At 44.4% G+C, this 27977-nt stretch overlaps 1 protein-coding gene across 4 annotated transcripts in view; it reads left to right on the top strand.

Annotated features, from left to right (window-relative positions):
• The window catches only part of tub (TUB bipartite transcription factor), a 66856-nt gene that overhangs the window by 7530 nt on the left and 31349 nt on the right, over positions 1 to 27977 (top strand). The window contains exons 1-2 of one of the 4 annotated variants that reach the window (XM_077023976.1): positions 24101 to 24256; positions 24559 to 24657. The exons of 1 other annotated variant lie outside the window; for it this stretch is intronic. In XM_077023976.1, coding sequence (XP_076880091.1) covers positions 24620 to 24657 — 38 coding nt within the window. In that variant the 5' untranslated portion in view covers positions 24101 to 24256; positions 24559 to 24619. Of the gene's footprint in view, positions 1 to 24099; positions 24658 to 27977 lie in introns of those variants that run through there. 2 more of the 4 variants (XM_077023975.1, XM_077023973.1) reach the window with 2 other exon arrangements.

Below are 27977 nucleotides of genomic sequence, written 5' to 3'. Positions count from 1 at the left end.
GCATGTGTATGAAGCTTTGAACAGGCCTGCGTAGTGAGTGAAAAGTTGAATGTATTCATTAAAAATAAAGCATGTTATTTAGCTGTTAGCTTGATTGCTAGTGATCCAGTGGCACTAGTGTGAGTAGCATGTGCTCCTGTGTCTGAGAGGGGCCAAGCATGACCCAGCCACGAGGACAGGACATTATGATGTGAACATCACTGAAGTATCACTACATATTGTATTCTAACATGCATGCAGCCTGTAAAATAGCTCATTATCAGGTCCAACATGTTCCTATTGTGCTGTTTCGTGGTCGTTACTGCTATGGAACACACATGGGAGATATTCACACATCTCGGAGGTCTGTCACAGGCACTGAGGTATTCCTGAGGTTTGTCAGGAATAGCTCTGTATGAAAGGATTTCTTTATATACCAAAATTTCTTTATATATTGAAAACATTTTTCCTGCACTGAGGGCAAAATCAATACAGCTTGTGTGTGTACAAACGGGTATGTGTTATGGTTGGATCGCTTAGTCAAAATGAATCAAATGTGTGTGTGTGTGTGTGTTATTTTGCCTATTCAGACCCGGGGATTGGAAGTAAGATGTGTTGTTCAGTGTAAAACAGCTCTAATGAAACAAAATTGCACCGTGCTCTGCCCGTATAAAAAACCTTAAAGGTCAGTATCAGATCAGAATCCCAGTATGTAGAAAGAAGTCTTGGTGTCTCACCTAGGTCCAGTGATTATCTGGGAGATGAGTCTATCACAGAGAAGCAGTGAGTCCCGTCTGTATGAGTGTGTCCCATCACTATTCTGATCCTGACTGATAGTGTGTCAGAGCCCATTCAGGAGGAGATGAGTTAGTCATTCACTCTTCAGCTCAAACATAGAGAGCAAATTGAATCTGTATTCCACTCAGCAAACCAGACAAGACCAGACCAAACCAGACCAGACCAGACCCCCCCCCCACGTCACATACAGGTATTTGTGAGGTAGTTTTGGAAGATATATAGAGATGGCAATATAGATAGAAATGATATATAGAGATAGATGAAGAGGAAGACATGTGATGCCTACCTGGATGTGTATTGTATGGGATGTGTTCAGCCTGTATTTCCACCGGGCTGGAACCCCTGGTAGGGTGAGACACATGGAGGCTGAGGTCACGTTCCACGTGTGTTTAACCAGTGAGACTTTCATGGCTGGTCTGTGTACCTGTTCTACGTGCGTTTGACCAGTACATCTGTCCTTGAAGGGAAGGGAAGTTAGCCATAACGTATCCCAGTCAACCATAACGTATCCCAGTCAGCCTTAACGTATCCCAGTCAGCCATAACGTATCCCAGTCAACCATAACGTATCCCAGTCAGCCTTAACGTATCCCAGTCAACCATAACGTATCCCAGTCAGCCTTAACGTATCCCAGTCAGCCTTAACGTATCCCAGTCAGCCATAACGTATCCCAGTCAACCTTAACGTATCCCAGTCAGCCATAACGTATCCCAGTCAGCCTTAACGTATCCCAGTCAGCCATAACGTATCCCAGTCAGCCTTAACGTATCCCAGTCAACCTTAACGTATCCCAGTCAAGCGTAACGTATCCCAGTCAGCCTTAACGTATCCCAGTCAGCCCTAACGTATCCCAGTCGAGCTTAACGTATCCCAGTCAGCCTTATCGTATCCTAGTCAGCCATAACGTATCCCAGTCAGCCTTAACGTATCCCAGTCAGCCTTAACGTATCCCAGTCAACCTTAACGTATCCCAGTCAGCCTTAACGTATCCCAGTCAACCTTAACGTATCCCAGTCAGCCTTAACGTATCCCAGTCAAGCTTAACGTATCCCAGTCAGCCTTAACGTATCCCAGTCAACCTTAACGTATCCTAGTCAGCCATAACGTATCCCAGTCAGCCTTAACGTATCCCAGTCAGCCTTAACGTATCCCAGTCAACCTTAACGTATCCCAGTCAGCCTTATCGTATCCCAGTCAGCCATAACGTTTCCCAGTCAGCCTTAACGTATCCCAGTCAGCCTTAACGTATCCCAGTCAACCTTAACGTATCCCAGTCAGCCTTAACGTATCCCAGTCAACCTTAACGTATCCCAGTCAGCCTTAACGTATCCCAGTCAAGCTTAACGTATCCCAGTCAGCCTTAACGTATCCCAGTCAACCTTAACGTATCCCAGTCAGCCTTAACGTATCCCAGTCAAGCTTAACGTATCCCAGTCAAGCTTAACGTATCACAGTCAGCCTTAACGTATCCCAGTCAACCTTAATGTATCCCAGTCAGCCCTAACGTATCCCAGTCAGCCTTAACGTATCCCTGTCAAGCTTAACGTATCCCTGTCAAGCTTAACGTATCCCAGTCAAGCTTAACGTATCCCAGTCAGCCTTAACGTATCCCAGTCAACCTTAACGTATCCCAGTCAGACTTAACGTATCCCAGTCAACCTTAACGTATCCCAGTCAGCCTTAACGTATCCCAGTCAGCCTTAACGTATCCCAGTCAGACTTAACGTATCCCAGTCAACCTTAACGTATCCCAGTCAGACTTAACGTATCCCAGTCAACCTTAACGTATCCCAGTCAGCCTTAACGTATCCCAGTCAGACTTAATGTATCCCAGTCAAGCTTAACATATCCCAGTCAGCCTTAACGTATCCTAGTCAGCCTTAATGTATCCCAGGACACCAACACTGCTTTATATGTCTTACTGATTCTTCTGTGTATGGTAGTATATTGTGCAATGGTAGAATTGTAATGCAAAACACATGTAGAACTCACATCACCAACATTCGTGAGGAAGATCTTGGGTGTGTGGTGCGTATGATTTTGACATTGTCAGGTGGATCTGCTTGACAGTAAAATAAGCTGAAGAGCAGAACAGAGTTTCTGGCATCTCTGGGGTTAAAACATTTGTCCCTCTGCTCTTTGCTGGCTTCTAATTCAAATGTGCTAATGACAGACTGAAGAAAATGACTTGTGAGGTGCTGACATGTTTAGATCCACGATGACATAAGTGTGTGGTGATTCACCACAGGAAGAAAGCTGCAGATTAAACTCAGAGCATGGCCTTGGCGCTCATGCAGATTACTGCACTGTTCTGGCAAGTAAGGATGAAAATTTTTGAATAACGTATATCTGAAATTTCATTTAGATAATTTACTGAGAAAATATAATATGAAACATTATTGTGATTTGCTTCTGCATTGCAATGAAGAGAACAGTCCAGGAGGTTATAGCCACATAATTTAGGAGATTATAGCCAAATAATACAGGAGATGATAACCACATAATCCATGAGATTATAGCCACACAGCTGCTGTCCCCGAGGTGTTAGTTTCGTCACCTCATGGCTGCTTACCTGTTTCTAATCTGAGTAATAAATGGCTTTAGCTAATCTGAGAAATAAACTGGATGTTGCTAGAAAAACAACAGTTCTCCCATCTGCAGTGGAACCTTCTCACAGAAGCTCTGTATCAGTCTCGGCGGTGCTCTGGAGGACGGGCTCATCACATGTGTAACTGTTACTGCTGGCTGCAACAGCCACTCAGTGAGCACTTTTCAACTCGCTGTGCTTTGTCTGAAATTGCATGATGGTCTGGAATAAGTGTTTGTGGGTTACGAATACAGCAAAGCTGTTCTGTTGTTTGGGGCCTGGAAGTACATTGAACGTTCATGCTAATTAGACAGAAGCAGCTTGGATTTCAAAGGTCAGTTTGCCCAACCAACGCCTCATGACCTGCTCTCTGATTAGACAGCTTTGCGTGTCGGAGATGACATGGCACTGTGTCACCTTAGCAACGGCTCTCGTACACGCCACCGTGGTTGACATGGTGCTGGACTGCAGTGGCCACCACCAACCACACCACCACCATAAACACCACCCACCCACACCACCATCACCCACACATTACTAACCACACACCACCACCCCCACACACCACCACCATAAACAACACTCACCCACACCACCACCATCCACCCACACATTACTAACCACACACCACCACCCCCACACACCACCACCATAAACAACACTCACCCACACCACCACCATCCACCCACACATTACTAACCACACACCACCACCATAAACAACACCACCCACACATTACTAACCACACACCATAAACAACACCACCCACACCACCAACCTACTCATTACCAACCACACACCACCACCAGCCACGTTTCACAAACTACGCATCACAGACCACACTCTCCCCAGCCCACAAGACGACAGTGGAGCTTGTTGCTATGGAGAACAATCACACAGGAGATGTTGGCAGGAGGACGCATGGCTGAGGGCAGTAATATGGCCTCCGTAATTACTCCTCTTCTTCAGGCGCACAGTGGGCTGAAGAGAAGATCTAACCCCCCCCTCCCATCCCCCCCCCCTCATCAACCTGAACTACCAAGTCATGGTCTACTGTGCTGCAGTAACGCGTTAAGAATTTGGATTCGTTCAAACCATCACGCTTCACACTAATGTATGTATGGGAAGGTAGTCAAACCGTATGAGGTCTGACACTCTCTGGTTGCCTCTGGTGATCTCTGGTTGCCTCTGGTGATCTCTGGTGATCTCTGGTTGCCTCTTGTGATCACTGGTGAACTCTGGTGAAGAGAACAGGGTGCTGAGCTGAGGGCTGCTGTGTTCAGTGCAGCGTTTAGAGCCGACTGTTTAAAATAACGATGATGGTTGTCTCAGAAGAACACCTCCTCTAACTTAATGAGTCCAGCACAGCAGAAAGCCAAGTCACAGCCTCGAGATGTTCACAAAATGAGAAATATAAAAGATGGTGTGTGTTGTGTTTACATTTTCATATTGCGAGAAACACCGATCTATGGAGCTGTGCTCAGGCTGCAGCCGAAAGTGCATGATTTGTTCCTCAGATCGGATGACTGTTCATTCTGTTATTTGTAAATGATTGCTTCCCTGGTGATGTGGATTTCAAACGCAGATGCAGGAGTGATGGACCAGCATCATCTCATACTCCAAATCATCGTTCTGTCTGTTCCTTCATATCACACCGGATAAACTCAGTTGAACAGGGTGGGTGTTACGATGGAGGAGGCAGCTGTGTACTGTTCAGCTTTGTAGTTAGAACTTCCATCACTCTGAATGTGACATTGGTGTTGTTCATGATACAAAAGATGCTTTGAAACCTGTTTTGAGTGGCCAGAAGGTCCAGACAGACAGATTTGTAAAACTCTGACAGGAATCAGAGTGAGCATTTCCAAAAATCAGATTTGGACTGACAGTGTGAACAAAGCTTTGGATTTCTCTACACTCAAATGTGTGAATGATTTTAATTGGTGACTTCAGCAGGCCATTGTTAGTGGTACAATCCATTAGAGCAGAGAAGGGACATCAGAAACCTGGTACTGAAATGTCAGCACCTGTTCAGAGAGTCAGAAACAGAGACAATTGAAAAAATCACTGGACTTTTACCAGATGGTGTAGGATACTCACACAGGATGCATTAATGTAGGATACACACACACAGTTCTGTTTATGGAAAACACCATAGTCAAGCTGAGTTTCAGAAACAGTAAACAGACTGCTGGAGATAAGGTAAACAGACTAAACTCAGAAAACCATAGAGTCAGGCAGTAAACAGAAACAGATCGATCAACAGTAGACACACACAGGAATAGTCTTGCAGACTAGCGAAGACAATGGTGTGTGTAAACCAGAGATTCCCTTGGTTTAGTACTGGGGTGTCTGGAGTGTGAGAGTGGTAATGAGGGGTCATGTGGAACAGATGTGCTTAATTAAGTGGGAGTGAAGTGGTGGATCTGAGGGCTATGGACACTGATTTTGGGAGTGAGGCTGGAGGCGTGGCTTGTGACTGGAGGTGTGACTGGAGGCGTGGTTTGTCACTGGAGGTGTGGCTGGAGGCATGGCTTGTGGTTGGGGGTGTGGCTTGTGACTGGAGGTGTGGTTGGAGGCATGGCTGTAGGCGTGGCTGGAGGTGTGATGCAAACCGGACTGAACTGGTGTTCCTGTGTAGCACTTATGGTACATGTTATATGGACAGTGTGAGAGCGAAAGTACCGGTGTCCGTGAATCTCAACGAGGCAACAAGTGGGAGTGAGTGGGAGTGAGTGGGAGTGAGAGGGAGTGAGAGGGAGTGAGAGGGAGTGAGAGGGTCACTCACAGCCGAGACGAAGCTCCGGACCACAGCAGCAGTCCCAAACACAGCTATGTGTCATTGACTGCTTCTCATGGGGCAGCTTCTCGCGTTCCTGTGTGTTCCTGGAGTAGTTGAATCTGACCATCATCCATCAGACCTGTGTCTGAGACCTGTGTCTGAGACCTGTGTCTGAGACCTGTGTCTGAGACCTGTGTCTGAGACCTGTGTCTGAGACCTGTGTCTGAGAGAGCAGTGTGAATCTGATGTGTCAAGATGTAATCTGCTGGTCAGAAAAGCGATTACTGTAGATCAAGCACATTTTGAATGTGTTCAGAGTGAACAGAAACTAAATATTAAATGATAATGTAGTCCATTGCCACACTATTGATCATCATCTGTTTTAGTTCATCATTATTCGAACGCTAACGTGATTGAGGCTGGAAGCGAGCACACACCGTGACTCAGAAACTGCTCATGTTCCCATTAATGTTGGTGCGCCATCTTGTGGCCAATTTACAGAAATACACAATCATGCGACCCATTACCATTGTTATTAAAAAACAATAAACACGTTATTAAAAAACAAATTTACAACTCTTATGCAAACGGCCTCACCGCCCCCGAGTAATTCAGATTTGGTGCGTTCAGATTTAAAGCACGAGTATATTGTTATTTTTTATTAAAATAAAAAGGGCATCGCTTTGAAGTTCAGAGGAGTGCGTAAGGTCTGCTTTTCCTTTAATGTTTGAACTTTCTGTACTGTTAATTTTGGTCTGCTTTTTTAAAGCAGGTTTGATATCAACACTATAAATATTACACTCAGTTATTAAATAGATAAATGTGTGAAGCACTTATTTTGCAGATTGACAGATTAAGATGCAGTTGCAATATTTTTCCACTAGATGGACTAATAGACTAATATGTGCATAGGTGCTTTATGTTGAATACGTCGAATGTTTCTCCTCTTCCATTTATTTATTTTAAATTTTTAAAGATTTTATGGTGATATTAGAACTGAAAATACGGTGTTTATCCGTGTTTATAACAAATCGTTTGATAACACTTTCCCTCATAATTTAAACCATAATGTCAGATTTCACAGTGTGCTAATGCAATGTGTAAAGCATCAAGGTTTATGAAAAGAGTTAATCTTCACATGGAGATGAGAGACTCCTGTAATGTAAGAGAGCATGGTCTTAACTCCACTCCTGCTGTCCCTGTGAACCCTTACGGGCTGAGGGGGTGGAGCTGGGTGGGTGTGGGGTTGAGGGGCTGATTGAATATTGAATATTCATCAGTGGACAGTTTGGTCAATAAGCACTATATGTGAGACTGTCCTGCCTAACCACTCTGGAGCTACTGGATGTATACTGGTCGTATACTGTTTGTATACTGGTCGTATACTGGTCGTATACTGCTCTTATTGCTTTCTGAACTCTGAACACAGCAGATTCAGTGAGAGAATGAGTGCGTGTGTGTGAGAGAGAGAGTGCGTGAGTTTGAATATGTGTGTGTGTGTGTGTGTGTGTGTGTGTGTGTGTGTGTGTGTGTGTGTGTGTGTGTGTGTGTGTGTGTGTGCGCGTGTGTGTGTGTGTGTGTGTGTGTGTGAGAGAGAGAGAGAGAGAGAGAGAGATAGACTTGTTTTAGGATGATGGTGAGAATTGGTGGTTACACCTCTGACAGCGACAGGAAGACATTAAAGAAGACATTAAACAGCCCTGGCGCACACACACACACACACACACACACACACACACACACACACACACACACACACACACACACACACACACACCACCTTTTCACACCTCTTCTCCATTTATGCTTGAAACACCAGTTAGTGAAAAAGAAACTGTCTGCTGTTTATTGTCTGTCTACTTTTGTAAACTAAATCTAACTAAATGTAATTTCTACTTACATTACTATTAGAAAACATTAGCTGTATTAGAAAACAGAGGAAGCACAGCATTGTCTGGATTGTCTGTGTATGTTTTACTTTTTCTGCATGTACTAAACAACTGTAGACCTTCATGACAATAATTCATTCCTGTCAGAAGCTTTGCTTTTTGCAATTGCTTTAGAGATCATCCATTTATAAGCTTACATTAAAAAAGATGAGAAAAGAACATTTTAACCTCCCTTCCACCAGGGGGCAGACTTCCCCTGCAGATAGGCCAAGCCTCCAAGAATGTCGCTCATATATATCAATGCCCTGCATGCTATGATAGATTCATGGGGGTAGAGAGCACTGTGTGCTGGGGGCGGCCGTCTGAACTCCTGTCCCTGGTCCACACACGTCCTGAGAGATAAGCAGCTCTCTCATCTATAGAAGGGTGAGCAGAGGGTTGCCCTAGCAACCTCAACACATTCTAACTGCCAGGGGTACGGGATTGCAAAAAAAAAAAAAAAAGTGTATTGTTGTTTACAGGAAGAAAAAATGGAGGGAGATATCTCCATCTGTCTGCCGCTCTCTTGGGCTGTGGAGGTGGAGCAGGGTGATGTCTGATTGCTGGTGGAGCTGGAGCTTCTGTGACAGTTTCTGCGTCACTGTATTTCAAGTCTGACTAATTCTGTTTGGCATCTCCTCTCTGCTAATTCAATCATCACTTAAGTATTACATTTGTCAAATATTTGAAGCACTCATCTAAGTCATTTTAACACCACCGAATAGAGAAGCATAATTATAAACTGCATGAGGTGTGCACTTGTGTGTGTGTGTGTGTGTGTGTGTGTGTGTGTTGATAAAACCTTGTTACATACAATTTAAGCATCAGATGATGTGTGTTCTCCTGTTCTGTAAGGTGTAAGGTAAGGAGTAAGGTGGCATGTTGTGAAGTTGTGGAGTAAGGTGGTGTGTTGTGGAGTATCGTAGCATGTTGTGGAATAAGGTGGTGTGTTGTGGAGTAAGGTGGCGTGTTGTGGAGTAAAGTGGCGTGTTATGGAGTAAGGTAGTGTATTGTGGAGTAAGGTAGTGTGTTGTGGAGTAAGGTAGTGTATTGTGGAGTAAGGTAGCGTGTTGCGGAGTAAGGTAGCGTGTTGTGGAGTAAGGTAGCGTGTTGTGGAGTAAGGTGGCGTGTTGTGGAGTAAGGTTGCGTATTGTGGAGTAAGGTTGCGTATTGTGGAGTAAGGTAGTGTATTGTGGAGTAAGGTAGTGTACTGTGGAGTAAGGTGGTGTATTGTGGAGTAAGGTGGCATGTTGTGGAGTAAGGTAGTGTGTTGTGGAGTAAGGTAGTGTATTGTGGAGTAAGGTGGCGTGTTGTGGAGTAAGGTAGTGTGTTGTGGAGTAAGGTAGTGTATTGTGGAGTAAGGTGGCGTGTTGTGGAGTAAGGTAGTGTGTTGTGGAGTAAGGTAGTGTATTGTGGAGTAAGGTGGCATGTTGTGGAGTAAGGTAGTATTTTGTGGAGTAAGGTGGCGTGTTGTGGAGTAAGGTAGTGTGTTGTGGAGTAAGGTGGTGTGTTGTGGAGTAAGATAGTGTATTGTGGATTAAGGTGGCGTGTTGTGGAGTAAGGTAGTGCATTGTGGATTAAGGTAGTGTGTTGTGGAGTAAGGTGGTGTGTTGTGGAGTAAGGTAGTGTATTGTGGAGTAAGGTAGTGTGTTGTGGAGTAAGGTAGTGTATTGTGGAGTAAGGTGGTGTGATGTGGAGTAAGGTAGTGTATTGTGGAGTAAGGTAGCGTGCAGTCTCGTGGTGAGTCTGAGTAAAGCTGACCGTACTCACGCTCCTCCACTGCTGTTTGGCCAGTAATTATTCTTCTGTTGCCATGGTTATGAGCTGCAGCCCCCTGATGCCTGTGTCAAAGGAGGTGTCCAGCCGCGGGAAAGACGTCATCTCATTAACTAAAACACACACACACACACACACACACACACACACACACACACACACACACACACACACACACACACACACTCGCAAAACTGCTCTCACAGGTTAGTGAACAAGGAAGCAAGACAACAGTCACTTTAAGACATTGTTTGGTTATCCTGCAGGCAAATGTACAATTGTTTGTTCATGTTAAATGTAATTTTAAACAGAGATTTGTCAATATGTGGTACAAATGTAAATAGAAAAATAGATGTGTTTGGTGTACCTGTGCGTACTGTCCAGTAGGGGCCACTATAAACTTTATCGTGTGTCTCTTAGTAACGAGTGGGTGATGTCATATGGATCACGTGAACTTTGAAATATAATTTTTTAAGATGAATGATTTTTCGTCTCATGGATGTTACTTTTGATTCATGAAAGATAATAAATATTTCAGATAATATTTTCTGTTTGTGATTTTTGTAATAAAAATTTATTTTTGACAATTTTTTTGCATGATTCTGTTGACAAAAAATCTAAATAATTAGATTAGATGGAATAAATGAGATTTAAATCAAATTTGATTTAAATCAAATCACTATGTGAACACGCTCACTAACAACGGTTTTATTTTCACTTTTCCATCATCCTAAGTTTGATGCAGTGACATTACCTTGACAACCATGTACCCATAGGTGTTTCTATGGCAACAAAAATTAGAAGTACCTTGCCTCTCCTTGGCCAAGTCAAGAAAAAAGAAAGGGGGAAGAGAGAGAGATGGAGAGAGAGATGGAGAGAGAGAGAGACATAATGTAGAAGGATGGAGGAATACCATATGTTTCCATAGATACCAATTGAAGGTATTATTGAATTTGTGGTGCTTTGATAGTATCTAGTGTGCGATTAATGGAACAGACTGTGTGTCCGTGAACACGCTTTGCTCTGGTCACACATGACATGATTGGGTCTCATCTTTGTACTCCAACCTAGTAAACTTCATGCTTATGATCTTTGAAGTGCTTCGTTTAGGATTTTGTCCTAATTATAATTATACTGACCAATAGCAGAAGGACTCTGTAGCAGTTGCCAGGTCTAAGGTCCTGGTCATGATCAGGTCATGAAGCATGTAGCATCAGCACATGTTCATGTTAGAAAACCCAGCTGTGGTGTGGATGTAGATGGGGTGATGGTCCTGCCTCTAGCAGACCTCTGAAACCTGCAAATGAAACCTGTACTTCCTTTAAATATACTTCTTTATTGTAATCTAAATCACTGAAAGGTACAGCACATCTTTGATGAGATAACTGGGAAGTAAAGCCTCGCACATGGGCCGTCTTCCTGAGGTCCAGGTACCTCGCACATGGGTCGTCTTCCTGAGGTCCAGGTACCTCGCACATGGGCCGTCTTCCTGAGGTCCAGATACCTCGCACATGGGTCGTCTTCCTGAGGTCCAGGTACCTCGCTCATGGGCCGTCTTCCTGAGGTCCAGGTACCTCGCTCATGGGTCGTCTTCCTGAGGTCCAGGTACCTCGCTCATGGGTCGTCTTCTTGAGGTGCAGATACCTCGCTCATGTTAGATACATCTCCCATGGTAATTGAGAAGTCCCCAGTACAGTGGTGAAAGGTTCTGGGCTGTGTGGATGGTATCAGTACAGCAGTTTTAAATCTGCTGCTTCCAGGACACTGGAGGTGTTTCGCTGGTGTTGCCTCTTTCCACAAGAATCATTAGCCATCTTCTCTGGGACGAGTGTCGCAATAGCAGAGCCAGAGACACCATCACCAACACCTTCGTCTCCTGGAGCCAGCGCCATTGTGGAAATCCCAACTGCTCATTGTAGTCTCAGATGCAAGAGAAAACGAGCTCAACCATGGCACATATTTTAGTCCCAGAATCCCATCTCAGCTTGGACACAAGATCCCTGAAAGTCTCCCATAAGACCGGCTTTTATAGGCTAGTGCAGTGAGTAGAGGTGGATGGAGATGACAGAGGGGTCTATACTGGTGTCTGTGTCTCATACAGCCTGACATGTGTAAACCGAGACCATGTTTACCATAGACCATGATTAAACCTAGACCATATTTAACCCTAGACCATGAATAAACCTAGACCATGTTTAACCCTAGACCATGATTAAACCTAGACCATGTTTAACCCTAGACCATGATTAAACCTAGACCATATTTAACCGTAGACCATGATTAAACCTAGACCACGTTTAACCATAGACCATGATTAAACCTAGACCATGTTAACCATAGACCATGATTAAACCTAGACCATGTTTAACCATAGACCATGATTAAACCTAGACCATATTTAACCATAGACCATGATTAAACCTAGACCATGTTTAACCCTAGACCATGATTAAACCTAGATCATATTTAACCCTAGACCATGATTAAACCTAGACCATGTTTAACCCTAGACCATGTGTAACACATGCTTTAATAAGACTGTGCTATAATCAGACAGTGTTATTCACACAATGCTTCACTTACACAATGCTTTACTCAGATCTTGAGATACTTAGACCATGCTGTAATCAGACCGTGCTGTAATCAGACCGTGCTGTAATCAGACCGTGCTGTAATCAGACCATGCTCTACTCAACAGAGCAGCTAGTTCAGCCAGCTCACACTGCATGTTCCTTACAGACTTCCCAGGACTCTAAGTGAGGGACACTAAGTGAGGGACACTAAGTGAGGGACACTGTTCTGTCATTCTGCGTCAATACGTACACTGGGAAAATCATCGGTCTGATTGTTATTACTCCTCTGTTGCATGTGATAGCAAAATGGTAAATGGTTTGCAGACTGAAGATAAATCAGCCCCATTATGTGAAATGGAGTTCTGGCTTAATGTGTTGAAACCGAACGGAGGGTTGCAGTGGGCACACAGCTGCTGGAGGAACTGAATGATATCATACAGCTTGTTGACTTGGGTTGGTGCATGTGTGTTGAAATGTGTGTGTCTGCGTGTGTTGGTTGCAGGAGAGAGGGAGTAAGATCATGTGGTCAGCTTCATTGGCAGTGTGTAGACGGCGGGGTTGAATCCTCCCTGATTACAATAGTGAATGATCAATGGAGAGCTCCTCCTGGCTTTCTTCACCTTTATATACACAACTTGTGAATGTGCTATGGGCTCAGTGTGTGTGTGTGTGTGTGTGTGTGTGTGTGTGTGTGTGATGACCCATGTATGTGTTGCTGGGAGGACTTGAGCACACCTCCAGACTGTCCAGAGTTGGTGTGACTGCAGGGATCTCCGTGCCCTTCAGAGTGAAGTTGTGTGAGACCTCAAAGCAAAGGAGTGACAGTCTCAACAACATTCCTTCTGACATTTAATATTAACACTTCAGTACAAATTAAAAACGTGTGTGTGTTGTGCGCTGTTGTTTCTTTGCTAATTGAAAGAAAACAAATTGACCAACTGATTATTTAATTAATTAATCGCGAAAATGTTTAGCTGAAAAATTGAATATAATTCTATTTACTTGGGCAACGTTGTCATGGCTACAGTCATGGCAGCGAAGCCAATGTAACTGAGAGGTTCTGGAAGTTTCCGGAAGATTCTGGAGATTCTGTGGGAGCAGACCTGCTAGGAGGGGCACGTAGACCACACAAAGCACTCCAGAGGGTTGGACCACATTTCTATTCTGGGCATATGAACCTACAGCGCTGTTCCATTAGATGGATTGATGGGGGATGTGAGGAGATTTGAGTTTGAGTGCAAGTCTTGGCCTTGATCGAGGAGAGAGACCGAGAGGAAGGTGTCACCAAAGTGATGCACCATGGTGGGTCTGCCAGACAGCACGTCACCATAATAGTCAAGATGAGAAATCATCGTGGAGCGGTTTTGTAGTGCCGCCCCCATAAAACGACGCTACAGCCTTGAATTGAACTGTGCTGGGAGAACTTAAAGTGCTAGTATGTGGGATTTGCATTGTAGCTGTTTTCCCTGAAGTGACATTCGTTCTTTACCAAATCCCACATACCTGTACTAGAGGAACCACAATAATGGAGTCTGTCCACATTTGGTTACCTCTGGTTACTGGTTTCCTTTGCAAACGGTACAAACTGGCATCGTCGTTCACTATAGCTTTAAAGTAACAAGGTATTTAGGTATAAGGTCTAGGACCCTTTTGCAGTGGGATATGGGAGAAAATGTTACCTCAAGTAACACTAGCAATATATTACTAAATAGCATAATTTTACATAACATTGCCATGGTAAGTAGACTAGCGCTGACTGTGTTTGGAGTAAGGAGCCGTGTGGCCGGGCAGGTGTGGTAGGAACATATGAGCAAGGTTAACTGCAGCTACTACATCTGTTACTACGTCACATCTATGACGGTGTCTTGTCCTACAGCACATCTTCCTGCAAGGTGCTGTGACAGCCAGCTTGTAACCTGCTATTGCTTTGACATGCTCGTCTCTAGTTTCAGCTGTTTTACATTGTGGGAATGTTGTCCCAAGGTTTTATTTCTGTTTGGATCTGTGTTGTTAGAGTATAGCATTTCTGGCAGAAGAGAAAATTTTTCTTCCACCACAACAGACATATCTGGAGGTGCTTAATAGTGACACAGGATTTGATCATGTTTATCAGAAATGTGTCCTTAATATGTCCTGAACACATCCTGATTGCCTCAGGCACATGGAGCGCTTGCATCGATTAAATTGCTTCTAAAATTATTTGTTCTGTGTTCTATTATGTGCCCTAGAAGCAGATTTAAATTAGAAGTCATAATTAACATACTTTTTACCTTTGACCTGACCCTGCTCATAGTGAATAAAAGTTTGAACGTGAAGTTTGAAATATATATACATCTGCCAGCCATCCCTCCCCTTGAGTCTGTGGCTCCTGAAACGTTTACTTCAGGAATAAAGAGGCTTCTGTTTCTGTGCCATCCTCACTAACACCTCCATAAGGTTCTGCTACCCGTCTACCCCTGCACTGCTAATTACAAAGTAGTTAATATGTATATTTGCTAGCTATTGAAATGCCTGTATCTCTTCTGAGATCTGATCCTGATTACATTCTAATTAGCTGCTCACCAGTGGGGGCCAGATGATGGGCCTAATTCACTGTAATGATTTCTGTTCCACTTTTGACTCTGTGCGCAAAAGATTGCCATGAGCTTGGCTTGTGAGTGCACTGTGCCCTGTGTCAGATCAGACAGCACAGGCTCTGTAGTCCAGCGAGGCAAGGGAAGTCAATTAAGTTATACTTTATGGATCTGTTTTACAATGGACGTGTACAGTGCCCATGCTAGAAGCAGCGTAGTACAGCCAACCAGAGCAGCAGTGGTAGGTCAGTGGTGGGTTGATCCTCGGGGAAGTGGGGGGGGGGGGTTGGCCAGGCCAGTGGGGCTTAGTACTTTAGATAGGAAAGGTCTCAGTGCTTTGCCGAAGGGCGCCGTGGATGACCAGGGACAATAGCCAGTTGAAAATGAAAAGCCCACAATTTGGCTGGAAAGAGGATAGTGCGCTTGGCGTGGAATATGTGATGCACTCAAGCGGAGTCACACAAACGGGCATTGCAAGACCCTCCGAGGGTTCGCTTCAACCAGCAGAACTCTGAGGAGTCCTCCAGAGTCCCGTGTCCTCTACACCCCTGTGATTCTCATTATTATACTCATCTCAGGTAGTAATTGAGATATTGTGTTAATGTTTTCACAGAGACACGGTTTAAAAGCCCCTTGACAGTGTCAGCTCTGCATGTTCTGTCAAATCATATACTGTATAACTCCACTTGCTCAAAAAATGCATTTTCAGATCAGTCCACAGGCATCCTGCAGTCAGGGCTTTGTGACATCCACTCCAATATACTTCCCTGTTGTCATACTGAAGCAGTTTTTACATTTTGATGGAATGCTTAGGACCAGGGTCTTGCTTCAGTGTGTTTACATTCTCATCTTTCCTCATTATGCCATCTGTTTCCTGAAGAGTACTGATCATTCTTCCAGCACAAAGACCCCCAACACCACAGGGATGCCCTCTGTGTTTCACCACGTTCTTTTAATTACGGCCCATAGCACTTTTTCTCCACACATATTATAGACGCACGGCACTCCACACACTGCACTGACCATGTTAACACCATTCTTCTTTTTTATGACATTCTTTAGAGAGACTTGTCCTTGTGTGGCATCATTACAGGACATGATGATGTAGGACTCTCTTAATGGTGAAGTTGGACTCTCTTAATGGTCGTTGTTGGTGTCTTGGTTTTCAGGTGCACCATTACCCATTCAGACCAAGGTTTGGTCAATTGCAGATCTTTTCTTATAGATAACTGTGGTACCATCAGATGTTTGGATTTTGCTCCTCAGGAAGAACCAGACTAAGGTAGACCCAGATATGCAGATGTTACTCGTGTTTTCTCTCAATCAAGATGATGATGTCCTGTGGCAGAAAGCCTTGTTTTCCCCATATGTCTGTTCCTTGTGGTCTTGTAATGCAGCTCTCTGTCAGCCAGGGAACTACAGTTATTAACATATCCTCCTACAAGAGCCCCAGCAGCATGTCAGAAGATCATCCCTCGAACGCTAATCACCCATCACTCCCTTGTTCAGATCATATACACTCACCGGCCACTTTATTAGGTACACCTGTCCAACTGCTCATTAACGCAAATGTCGTAACAACCAATCACATGGCAGCAACTCAATGCATTTAGACATGTAGACATGACCAATACGATCTGTTGCAGTTCAAACCAAGCATCAGAATGGGGAAGAAATGTGATTCAAGTGACTTTGAACGTGGCCTGGTTGTTGGTGCCCGACGAGCTGGTCTGAGTATTTCAGAAACTGCTGATCTACTGGAATTTTCACACAAAACCATCTCTAGGGTTTATAGAGAATGGTCTAAAAAAGAAAATAGCCAATATATCCAAGAAAATATCTTTGGGCCCATTAGTACCAATTGAGAATAGTGTCAATTGTATTAACGCGCCATGTCATAAATCTCAGACTGGTTTCTTCAACATGACCATGAGTTCACTGTTCTCGAATGGCCTCCACAGTCACCAGATCTCAATCCAATACAACACCTTTGGGATGTGGTGGAACGGGAGATTCACATCATGGATGTGCAGCTGTCATGTCATGTCATGTCAATATGGACCAGACTCTCTGAGGAATGTTTCCAGTACCTTGTTGAATCTATGCCACGAAAGATTAAGACGGTTCTGAAGGCAAAAGGGGGTCCAACCCGGTACTAGCAGGGTATACCTAATAAAGTGGCCGGTGAGTGTATACTCCCCAGTCTTTATCTTTGCTAAGTATTACCACTGTTTTCTAGTTTGCTTACTGAGCATACTATATATTGTTAGTATATCTGACCTTTTGCTTTGATAATGTTTCTTGTTTGCCCTTTGGTTTTGTTTGCCTGTATTCTTGGACTGCTTTATTGGTATATTTTCACATCTACGGGTTATGACTCAACTCATTAAAATCTCTAACATTAATCCACAAGCTTGTCTTGTCTGTTCATCAAACCCAACAGGGGTGCAATGTTTCTCTGTGAATCATCTGTGACAACTGTGTAGGATTGCCAAACCTTCTAATATCAATCATGTTTCTCTAATGGCGCATTTCCACTAGGGCCTGCTTGGCGCGGCACGGTTCGATACGGATCGATTTGCAACGGAGCGGTACGGTCGCGTTGTATTTCCATTACAATGGTGGACCACCACAATGTGGGTGGAGTCACTGTTGGCGCACGGGTTGTAGTGTCGTGACATCATTTGTATGCGACCACAACACCGTACAACAACGGACGAGATGGCGATAGCGATAGCAGAGGAGTCGCTCTCCTGTGACGCAACCTGTGACGACACTCCCTGGCCAATCAGTGTCATGCTGTTCCTCCACGTCACAGAAGTTCTCCGCTTTGGAACGAGTAGGTACGAAAAAAGTACCTGAAGGTATCGGCAAACTTGTACCTGGTACTAATGGAAACACTCACAAACCGTCTACGAATCGAACCGTACCGCACCAAGCGGGCCCGTGTGGAAATGCGCCATTAGAGATCAAAGGCCTCAGGGACTACTGGGTGGATATTCGTCAGACCTCAGCTCCTCTAATGATGGGAAGCTCCTTCCTAGCAGGACCCAAACGCTGATGAGGTGGTATGAGGAAGGGTAGCAAAAAAAAGGAGTAAAACAGCCCACTGCACTACGTAGGAACAGTGGAAATACTGGGAAGAGAATCAAAAGCTAAAAAGTGAAGAGAGTGTTGGGTTGAGACAAGGGGACAGTTGGCTCACCCAACCAGGCAGGATGGGCCAACCTCCCCATTACATTCATGGGTAACAAAAAGGTCCAACTAAAAGGGAGATCCTCATGGTTCAGCCAGGTCTGGGACTCAAACCTGGGCCCAGGGACCTTCACAAACACCATGTACACCATCAGAGAGGTGGAGGTGGTTGACAGGAAGACACACAACTCAAAGGACTGAGGGAAACTTCCCTTGGAAAGCACAACTTAGACACAGTGCAGTGCAGTACAGTATAACTCAAAAGGACCCACTATTACAATTTACCAGCCAAGACTGGTGGTTCCAAGTGGCCTATGCCAAGACTTCAGACTGAGCTTTCTGAAGCTACATATATGGGGTGGAACCACCTGATGGTAATTGGGCTAACGAGCCCCTGATTGTTTTCTGGCTCCCTCTGTTGGGCGCCTGCTGGTACTGCGAGTTACCCATTATGTATTGCGCTTTAACCTAGACCTGGTTGAGACCCTCCACACCGGAGAGTTTTATCCAATTCAACGGCTTTATCAATTAGTGTTTGGGCAGCAATCTGCTACCAGTAAAATAAATGGTGGGGGTGACTGCTTTTTAGTCAATTATTTACAGTGTACTAATGTTGAAATCATCACAAAGTCCTGCACAGCAGTCTTGGAATGCCTCTCAGCCAAACACCATCTGAATTACTCACTCTTCCTGTGAGTTTTGTTCTGTTCTTGCATCTTGCTGCATGCTAATGCTAACAAAACTAAATACATGTGCACATCGGCTGCTGGGCTTTGCTGACATATTCAGCATATCACCGTTGACACACCATTTTTCCAGACTGCTTCAAGTAAATAATTGTTTTGCCTTTACCGATGGAAGTGCTGGTCTCTGCTTGGAGTGACTACAGATCTATCGCACTTGTGTCCATGGTGATGAAGTGCCTGGAAAGGTTAGTTATGTCATTCATCAATAGCTACATCCCCACTACACTTGGTTCATAGCAGCTCATTTATCACCCGGACAGATCAGCGGATGATGCCACATCTCTCACTCTGCACGGTATCCTGACACATGTGGAGATGACAAATACTCAGATCAGGATGTCATGTTTTGACTCAGCCTTTAACGCGGTTGTTCCATCTGCATTGGTGCCGAAGCTGGACAACTTGAGGCTGTGTATCTCCGTCTGAAACTGTCCTACAGGCCCCAGTCAGTAAGGACTGGGAACAGACTATCAGGTACATCGACTGTGTGCACAGGAACACCTTAGAGGTCATTCTCCTGTGAATATGAACAGCTCTCCTGTGGACACTGCCAATAGCTTCAGATCTCTGGGTTTTCCACTGATGAACTCCTCCTGGTGTCCATAAATCAGCCATAGGAACATTATCTGTTTCTTTCTGAGGAAACTAAAGAACTGGGATGAACATTCACACTATGGTGACATTTTTTCTGCTACACAATAGAAAACAATCAAAACTGCATCCACAATCAGCACTGATCCTCCTCCCTCAGTACATCACAGTACTAGGGCACATTCAGTTACCATGGACACCTCACATCACACGGTCTCTCTCTCTACCTCATATGGTCTCTCTCTCTACCTCACACAGTCTCTCTCTCTACCTCACATGGTCTCTCTCTCTACCTCACATGGTCTCTCTCTCTACCTCATATGGTCTCTCTCTCTACCTCACACGGTCTCTCTCACTACCTCATGTGGTCTTTCTGTCTACCTCATACGGTCTCTCTATCTCAAAATATCTCTCTCTCTACCTCATAAGGTCTCTCTTTCTACCTCACGCGGTCTCTCTTTTCACTTCAAATGGTCTCTCTCTCTCTACCTCACATGGTCTCTCTCTTTACTTCAAATGGTCTCTCTTTCTCTACCTCATATTGTTATTAACCCCTTTCCTCATTACATGATAATGTTATAGATAACACATATCACTCCACACATAATCATTGATTCTTATTATTCACTTAAAGATGAGCCACTTTAATACTTTACCATGTAGTCATAAACATAATAGTGTATAAACAGTGGTTATATAACACTACCATAATATATTCAATATGTGTAATGCTCTGTCTTATTTACATGTAAATGAAGCTTTCTTTTATATAATCATATCTTATAGTGCAATATTACTCTTTCTCTCCTCACATTTGTTCATTCTACTTTATTCAGTGTTGTCAACACCTTATGTGAGACTATGCTCTATAGAATTTCATAGCAATTGAATCCTTGTATCAAATTGCATATGGCAATAAGTTTGGCTTAATGTTCCCAGTGTGTCAAGGGCAAAACCATACTGGCATTAAAGGCCCTTAAACACAGCTGAAGGTGCACGCCCAATTGGAAAGACAACATCCCAACTCCTAATTATGACAATTGGCGAATCAGAAATTTCTGAAATCTTTTTTAAAGAGACAATCGGGTTTGTTTATGTAAGCTATGCACCCACAAGAAATGTGATATATTCAATTAAAGCTGAAATATGTCTTTAATCAATTAAAGCTGAAAACTGTCTCTAAACATGAACTGTCTCTAAATGACCTCTAATGTGAACAAAATAGATGTCCTCACTAACTTGACAGTAAAAAAGTGACATGAAGTGTTTGGAGATGTGAGGCTGTGAATGTCTTTAGTCCGATTTGTATTCCTGGTATAAAGGATGTGGTTTAAGGCACTGGGGAAGTCCACAGTGTGTATGAAGAAAACAGGGACAGGACCCACATCGTTATTATCGTGAACTACTATCACAGGCACAATGTAGATGAAAGATGGTGGTGGATGTAGGTGGATGGGATGGTGGTGGGTGTAGGTGGATGGGATGGTGGTGGGTGTAGGTGGATGGGATAGTGATGGTGTAGGTGGATGGGATGGTGGTGGGTGTAGGTGGATGGGATGGTGGTGAATGTAGGTGATTGGGATGGTGGATGACACTGTTTTAGACACTCCACTCTATATTTTAAACAATAAGTAGTAATTGTAGGAATACTATTGTAACTACTACCCATAACTAGAGCTGTGAAGTGACAGCAGCGGGTTGCTCACAGTTGTTGGTACCTGTATACGCATTTGTGATTCGATGCAAAATTGAACTGCCCTGATTAAAAACGATGTTTCAGGAAATCTCTCAAATCTCTCAAATCTTAAATCTCAAATAATCTACATCTCTAATGGCTCATTCGAGCCATTTTTGGAGTCGGTTTCTCCAGCTGAGCTGTCAGGATGATGGAGGATAATATTCAGCTAAAATAGGGTAACGTCATCTAGCATATGTGCGACCTAATTTAGCGAAGCCTTCTGTGGCAGAGTGATCAGACATGTGTCTTCTTCTTTCTATTTTAGTATTTGTTTTACACAGCCTGCTTAATGCATTTAAAGCACGTTCAAAATAACTGCCTCTTAGTCTGGCCTTTAATACAGAAACTTTAAACAACTGTGTTGAAAGCAGCACACACACACACACACACACACACACACACTTCATTCATCATCTGCCTTCAGCACCTCAGGGGCTGCATGGCTGCAGGAGGGCTGCATTATTAACATGACTCTCTCTCTCTCTCTTTCCATCTGTCTCTCTCCCTCTCTCTTTTTCTCTCTCTCTTTCCATCTGTCTCTCTCCCTCTCTCTCTGTCTCTCTCTCCCTCTCTCTCTCCATCTGTCTTTCTCTCCCTCTCTCTGTCTCTCTCTCCCTTTCTCTCTCTCTCTCTCTCTCTCCCTTTCTCTCTCTCTCTCTCTCTCTCTCTCTCTCTCTCCATCTGTCTCTCTCTTCCCCCCCACCACTCTCTATACTGCCTGTGTGAGAGACGCCCTGGCAACAGTTGCTAGCGTAAAACTCTTCAGAGAACCCCAACCCCCATAACCCCTCATTTGAAGGAGGCTGTACGATGTATTGGCATTACCACTAATCATCTATCTCAGCCACTCTCCTCTCTCCTCTCCTCTCCTCTCCTCCCCTCTCTCCTCCCCTCTCTCCTCCCCTCTCTCCTCTCCTCTCCTCTGCTCACTTTTCTGCTTGTTTTTGTAGGCTATTTTCCTAGTTTCCCTTATGGTAGTGTTGCAGCATGGACATAAATAAACACAGAGGCTGCCTGGAGTCTGGATAGTCCAAACCACGCTGGCCGCCTGCTCAACACAGCCTGACTTCAGAAGGTCCTGTCTGCCCTCAAACGTTCCCCCGCTGAGCAGCGTGCTCACCTGCCCTCCTGCGTCTGGAGTGGAGCGGAGATCTTCTGATCTTTCAGTCTGATATGCTGTCTCTCCTGCCTGGGAGTCCGTTCAGACTCACACCTAGAGGGTGAGGTAGATTACACAAACTCTCTTTGCTGCAAAGCACACTGACATACTTGGAAAGTCAATGTGCCTGTAAATTAGTACCATGGTGGGAAGGGTTGACAACAAATGTCATATTTCTTCCAGCTGGTTGAACTCTTGAGCTGTTGAGCTGTAGCTAATATCTATAAAACTACTGAAGGGTGACAGTGCTTCTCACTTTGAGTCATAAAACAGAGAGAGAGACCAGCGTGGGCCTCCGCCATGAAGTATAACCTCCTCATTTATGAACTGTCGGATACAATTACTTTTCTGCTTAGACAAAATAGGCATGTACTGATCATATTTTTTTAAATATTATTTTTGTTTTCAGGTTTCAATATTTCAGCCACCTACAGCATTATAGACCCACTGCCTGCACATAATGAGGGATGGGATATGCTGTGTTTGTGAATCCTTATTAGCCATTAGACTGAATCACACTCCACCCATTCATAATCACTCATTCATAATTGCACATTAGTACTGATCTATATTCATAATTGACAGTATAGATTTATATTCACATGTTCAAAGATGCATATTAATATTGTTTATATTCACACATATAAATATACTATACTATACTTTATATACTAAAATCATGAAACTCCATCCATCAGATCCTCAGAGGGCACACACACACACACATACACCTACACATACACACACTCATATACACTGGGTGCTGAATGACATGAGTGTATTGTCTGTCAACCTCACAAAAGCGTTGAAGCTCACGTCATACGCAGTCAATGAGCACACGCCATTCATGGCACACGCAGTGTAACTCACCTGTCTTAAATTTAATTATGAGAATTATTACATCTGATTTGTGTATTTTTACAGTCAGCAGTGTGGCTCCCCATCCCCCAAACTGTAAGAACAACTAGAATGAAAATGGAACCTGTCATTAGAGGATTTATAGCATTATTATAGGATTTATAGTGTCTCCCCGACTAGTAATATATTATGATCCGTGAGAAGATGAACTGGGCTTGTCATTAAAGAGACTGAAGCCTCTGAAAGATCACACAGGGAGTGTGCAGAAACAACAGCGGCTCTGTTGGGCCATGCTAATGAGGACCATGTTAAATGGGCGGATGAATAAATCATGGACCAGAAACCCCTGTCAGTGATGCCTGTGTCTTCACAGGGCTGTGTGTGTGCGTGCATGTCTATGTGTGATTCTGTGTGTGCGCATGTCTGTGTGTGTCTATGTGTGTGCAAGTCTCTGTGTGTGTCTGTGCATGTCTGTGTGTGTTTGCATGTCTATATGTGTGTACATGTCTGCGTGTTTGTGTGCACGTGTGTGTTTGTGTGTGTGTACATGTCTGTGTGCGTGTGTGTGTGTGTGTGTGCGCGCACTGGAAAGTAACAACATCAGTGCAGTATCTGACATCAAAGCAGGGAGACAACGAGATTTTGTGTTCTCCATCTCTTCTTCCTTCAGGCACTCAGCGAGGTTGGTTGGTTCTTCCAGTGGAGAGAGAGAGAGAGAGAGAGAGAGAGAGAGAGAGAGAGAGCGAGAGAGAGAGGCAGAGAGGGGGGAGGAGGCGGGGGGTGGGCATTAGATACAGTCCGAGGAAGCACAAGCCAGCCAGTCAGAAGGAGACGAAGGCAGAGAGAGGAAGTGCAGACAAATGAGAGAAAGAGAAGCCCATTACACAGAGATGGGAGGGAAAACATGAGAGAGGGAGAGAGAGAGAGAGAGATAGAGAGAGAGATCAAGCGCAGAAAGAACTACATGCTGGAGATGGTAAGAGAAAGCGAGTGAGATGGTCGGAGAGTGCGAGTGAGACACTAATACAGATGGAGTAAGACAGTAGGAGAGAGTGAGGGGGAGGAGAGACAGCAGCGTGTGAGAGAACAGCACAAGGACGCAGGCAGACGACAAGCCTCCCAACACACACACACACACACACACACACACACACACACACACACACACACACACACACACACACACACACACACACACACACACACACACACAGCGGTAGCTAGCTAGTGCAGGAGAGCAGACACCTCTTCAGACGATGGCGCGCTCCTTGTGTCCAGGATTGTTGCCGATGTTGTCCTGCAGCGCACCGAGACACTAAGGCCTACAGCGTGGCGAGTGATGAGCTCTAAACACTCCTCCGACTGGATCCCCTACAGGTAAACAGGCTGAAGTTAAGGGCACGGCAGCCGCGTGTGCACTGTGACGTGTGCAGCGTGTGCACTGACGTGTGCGGCGTGTTGGGGATACGTGTTGCTGGGTGTCAGACAGGGCAGTCTGAGAGCTTCTCCTCGTCTTGGTGGGAGTTTGTAGACGCGTGTTTTACTCTGGCAGGCAGCTGTCATTAACGTGCTCAATTCTGCTGCTTATTGTGTATTTTTGTGTTATTGTGTAATTTTGTGCTTCCTGGACTTTTTATGTTTGTTGTTTTTCCCAATATAGATTTTTAGTCATAACTTAAAAATGAAAATAAATAAATCATACACTTTTAAAATGCATTATCTATTTAAATATATTTTAAGAATGAGTACATGGAGTAATGCAGTGTAGATGATGCAGTCATTTTTATTTAACTGTACCAGTCGTTGCCTTCATAGTTTTATTAGGGAAATTAAGAAGATGCTTTTTTACACTTGTTCTCAGTTCAAGAGCTTCAGGCCACATTTCCTCTCTGTTACCATGACACTGTTACCATGACTCTGTTAACATGACTCTGTTACCATGACACTGTTACCATGACTCTGCTAACATGACACTGTTACCATGACACTGTTACCATGACTCTGTTAACATGACTCTGCTAACATGACTCTGTTAACATGGCTCTGTTAACATGACTCTGTTAACATGACTCTGCTAACATGACTCTGCTAACATGACTCTGTTAACATGACTCTGTTAACATGAGTCTGCTAAGATGACTCTGCTAACATGATTCCGCTAAGATGACTGCTAACATCACTCTGCTAACATGACTCTCCTAACATGACTCTGCTAACATGACTCTCCTAACATGACTCTGTTAACATGACTCTGCTAACATGATTCTGTTAACATGACTCTGTTAACATGATTCTGCGAATTAGGGTTGCCACCTAGGTCTGACAAAAAACAAGGACACTGTCATACTGACACAGGGCGGCGAGTGTAATCTGGGGGGTGTGGCGAACGTAAAATGTTACCGGAGGGGTTTAAAATGGACACAGCGAGAAAAAAAAAACAGATTTAAAGTGTGCAGAAACAGTCTGAATCGTGAATTTGAACTAACCTAGTTTTTTTGCCGGGACCGAATATTAAAAAGAAGAAAAACCGGGACAAACCGGGACAGCCCGGTAAAACCGGGACAGGCACGTGAAAACCGGGACAGTCCCGGGAAAACCGGGACAGGTGGCAACACTACTGCTAATATGACTCTGTTAACATGACTGCTAACATGACTCTGCTAAGATGACTGTTAAGGTCACTCTGCTAAGGTCACTCTGCCAAGATGACTTGGTTAAGATCACTTTCTTAAGATCACTGCTAACGTTACTCTGCTAAAATTACTCTGGTAACATGACTAAGATGACTCTGCTAAGATCACTCTGTTAGGATCACTCTATTAAGATCACTCTGCTAATATATCTTGATCCTTGTTCCTACAAATACTCTGTATATTTGTCTTCTCTTGTCTTCTTGTTATGAAGAGGTCCACAGCAACAGTGATAATTATCAGTTTGGCTGTCCATGGGTGAAACAAACACACCATAAAACACACACACACACACACACACACACAAAGGTTTTGTAATGTAGTTATTGTTCAGACGGCTGGTGTAATCCTGCGACCGGAGTAGGTGGTCGATCAGACCAAAAATGAAAGACAAGGTGAAAGGTGGAGTGAAGCGGACAGAGTCCAGGAGGACGCTCAGTGCTGTCAGACGAGACGCCAGCAGCTCTGCGCAGTGATGCCTTGTGGGTCTGCTTCAGTGGATCTTACCTTCAGCTGCTGTTTCCGCAGCTTCCCAGAAGGGTCGAGTCTGGCATGGAGCTGATCCTAGATCAGGTTCCACGTCCACGTGGTTCACCTTGTGGCTCTTCACCCCCAGGAGGCAGAAGTACAGAATGAAACACACAGCATAGCCAGCAGAGAAGAACCTGGAGCTCCAGGGACTGTGCAGAAGGAATCAGGACAGAAAGCTTGGAAGCTCAGAACGCAGGACCGTGGGTAGAGGGGCCACGGGCGGAGCGGCCGCGGGTGGAGGGGCCGTGGGCGGAGGGGCCGTGGGCGGCGAGAGCTGCCCTCTCTGCGAATCCCCCAGGCTGGCCTCCAAACTCTCACATGCCTGGATGAGCATCTCGGCCTCAGCAGATGGGACCTGTTATAAAAAATGCATGGGGCAGGAAGAGGAGAGAGAAGCCACTTCTCCACCCTTTTCCACTAATCTCTCTCTCTCTCTCTCTCTCTCTCTCTCTCTCTCACACACACACACACACACACACACACACACACACACACACACACACACACACACACACACACACACACACACACACACACACACACACACAGGGCCTGTTATGGGAGCTGTGTAGAAGGACCTGATTTCTGAATTGTATATCAAAATGCTTTGCAGTTACATGTTCTAGTATCATATCTTTAGAGGGCAGTGTATGCTCTTGGCGTTGTGGTCTGATTCACGTATTTAATGGTTGTATATTTTTCAGATTATAGTACATAATATAAACCTGTATACTGCAGATCCAAGCTGCATATAAAAAATTATGATTGTGTTTAATATGGTACTGCTCTGATTGGTGGGACTGACAAAGTGTTGTGTTGGGACGGAGCCCCCAGCTAGCGCCCCCATCAGTAGTGGCAGTATTTCATGTTGTCCTGTTGTTGTGATGTTGTGTTCGACCCTCAGGTGGGCGTGGCCCTTAAGTGGGCATGGCCCCTCAGGTGGGCGGGGCCCATTAGGGAATCTGACACCTGAGGGTCGTTTGTCCATATGTCTTGTCTTTGTACCAGTTGACTGCTGGTTACTGAATCTTTCATTTGGATTTTGTCATGTTTTGCGTTGATGCACTTTATTCATTATATCCACCATTTTCCCTGAGGCTGGTGTGATCACCTCCTTCTTTTCTTTCTTCTCCTGTCACAGAATAATCAGCCGCCTTTCGGAAGTTGCAAGTCTCCTTTACTTTCCCCTTCGTTTGTGGTCATGTCTCATGGTGTTTGTCAGCGTGATGTCAGTTTGCTGTATTTGTTGTTTAAATGGGAGGCAGAGCTAAGTCGGTCACCGCTCCTCTCACCGTGTATAAATGTTTGTCTTGGGCATGCTCATTGTGTAACATGCACTTTGTGTAACATGCTCATTGTGTAACATGCACTTTGTGTAACATGCTCATTGTGTAACATGCACTTTGTGTAACATGCTCATTGTGTAACATGCACTTTGTATAACATGCACTTTGTGTAACATGGCGGTTGACTCGC

Source organism: Brachyhypopomus gauderio, chromosome 12 (genome assembly GCF_052324685.1).
Source record: "Brachyhypopomus gauderio isolate BG-103 chromosome 12, BGAUD_0.2, whole genome shotgun sequence".
In the NCBI taxonomy this organism is placed as follows: domain Eukaryota; kingdom Metazoa; phylum Chordata; class Actinopteri; order Gymnotiformes; family Hypopomidae; genus Brachyhypopomus; species Brachyhypopomus gauderio.
Note: the sequence above shows the minus strand (reverse complement) of the source record. Positions and strands in the feature narration are given on the sequence as shown.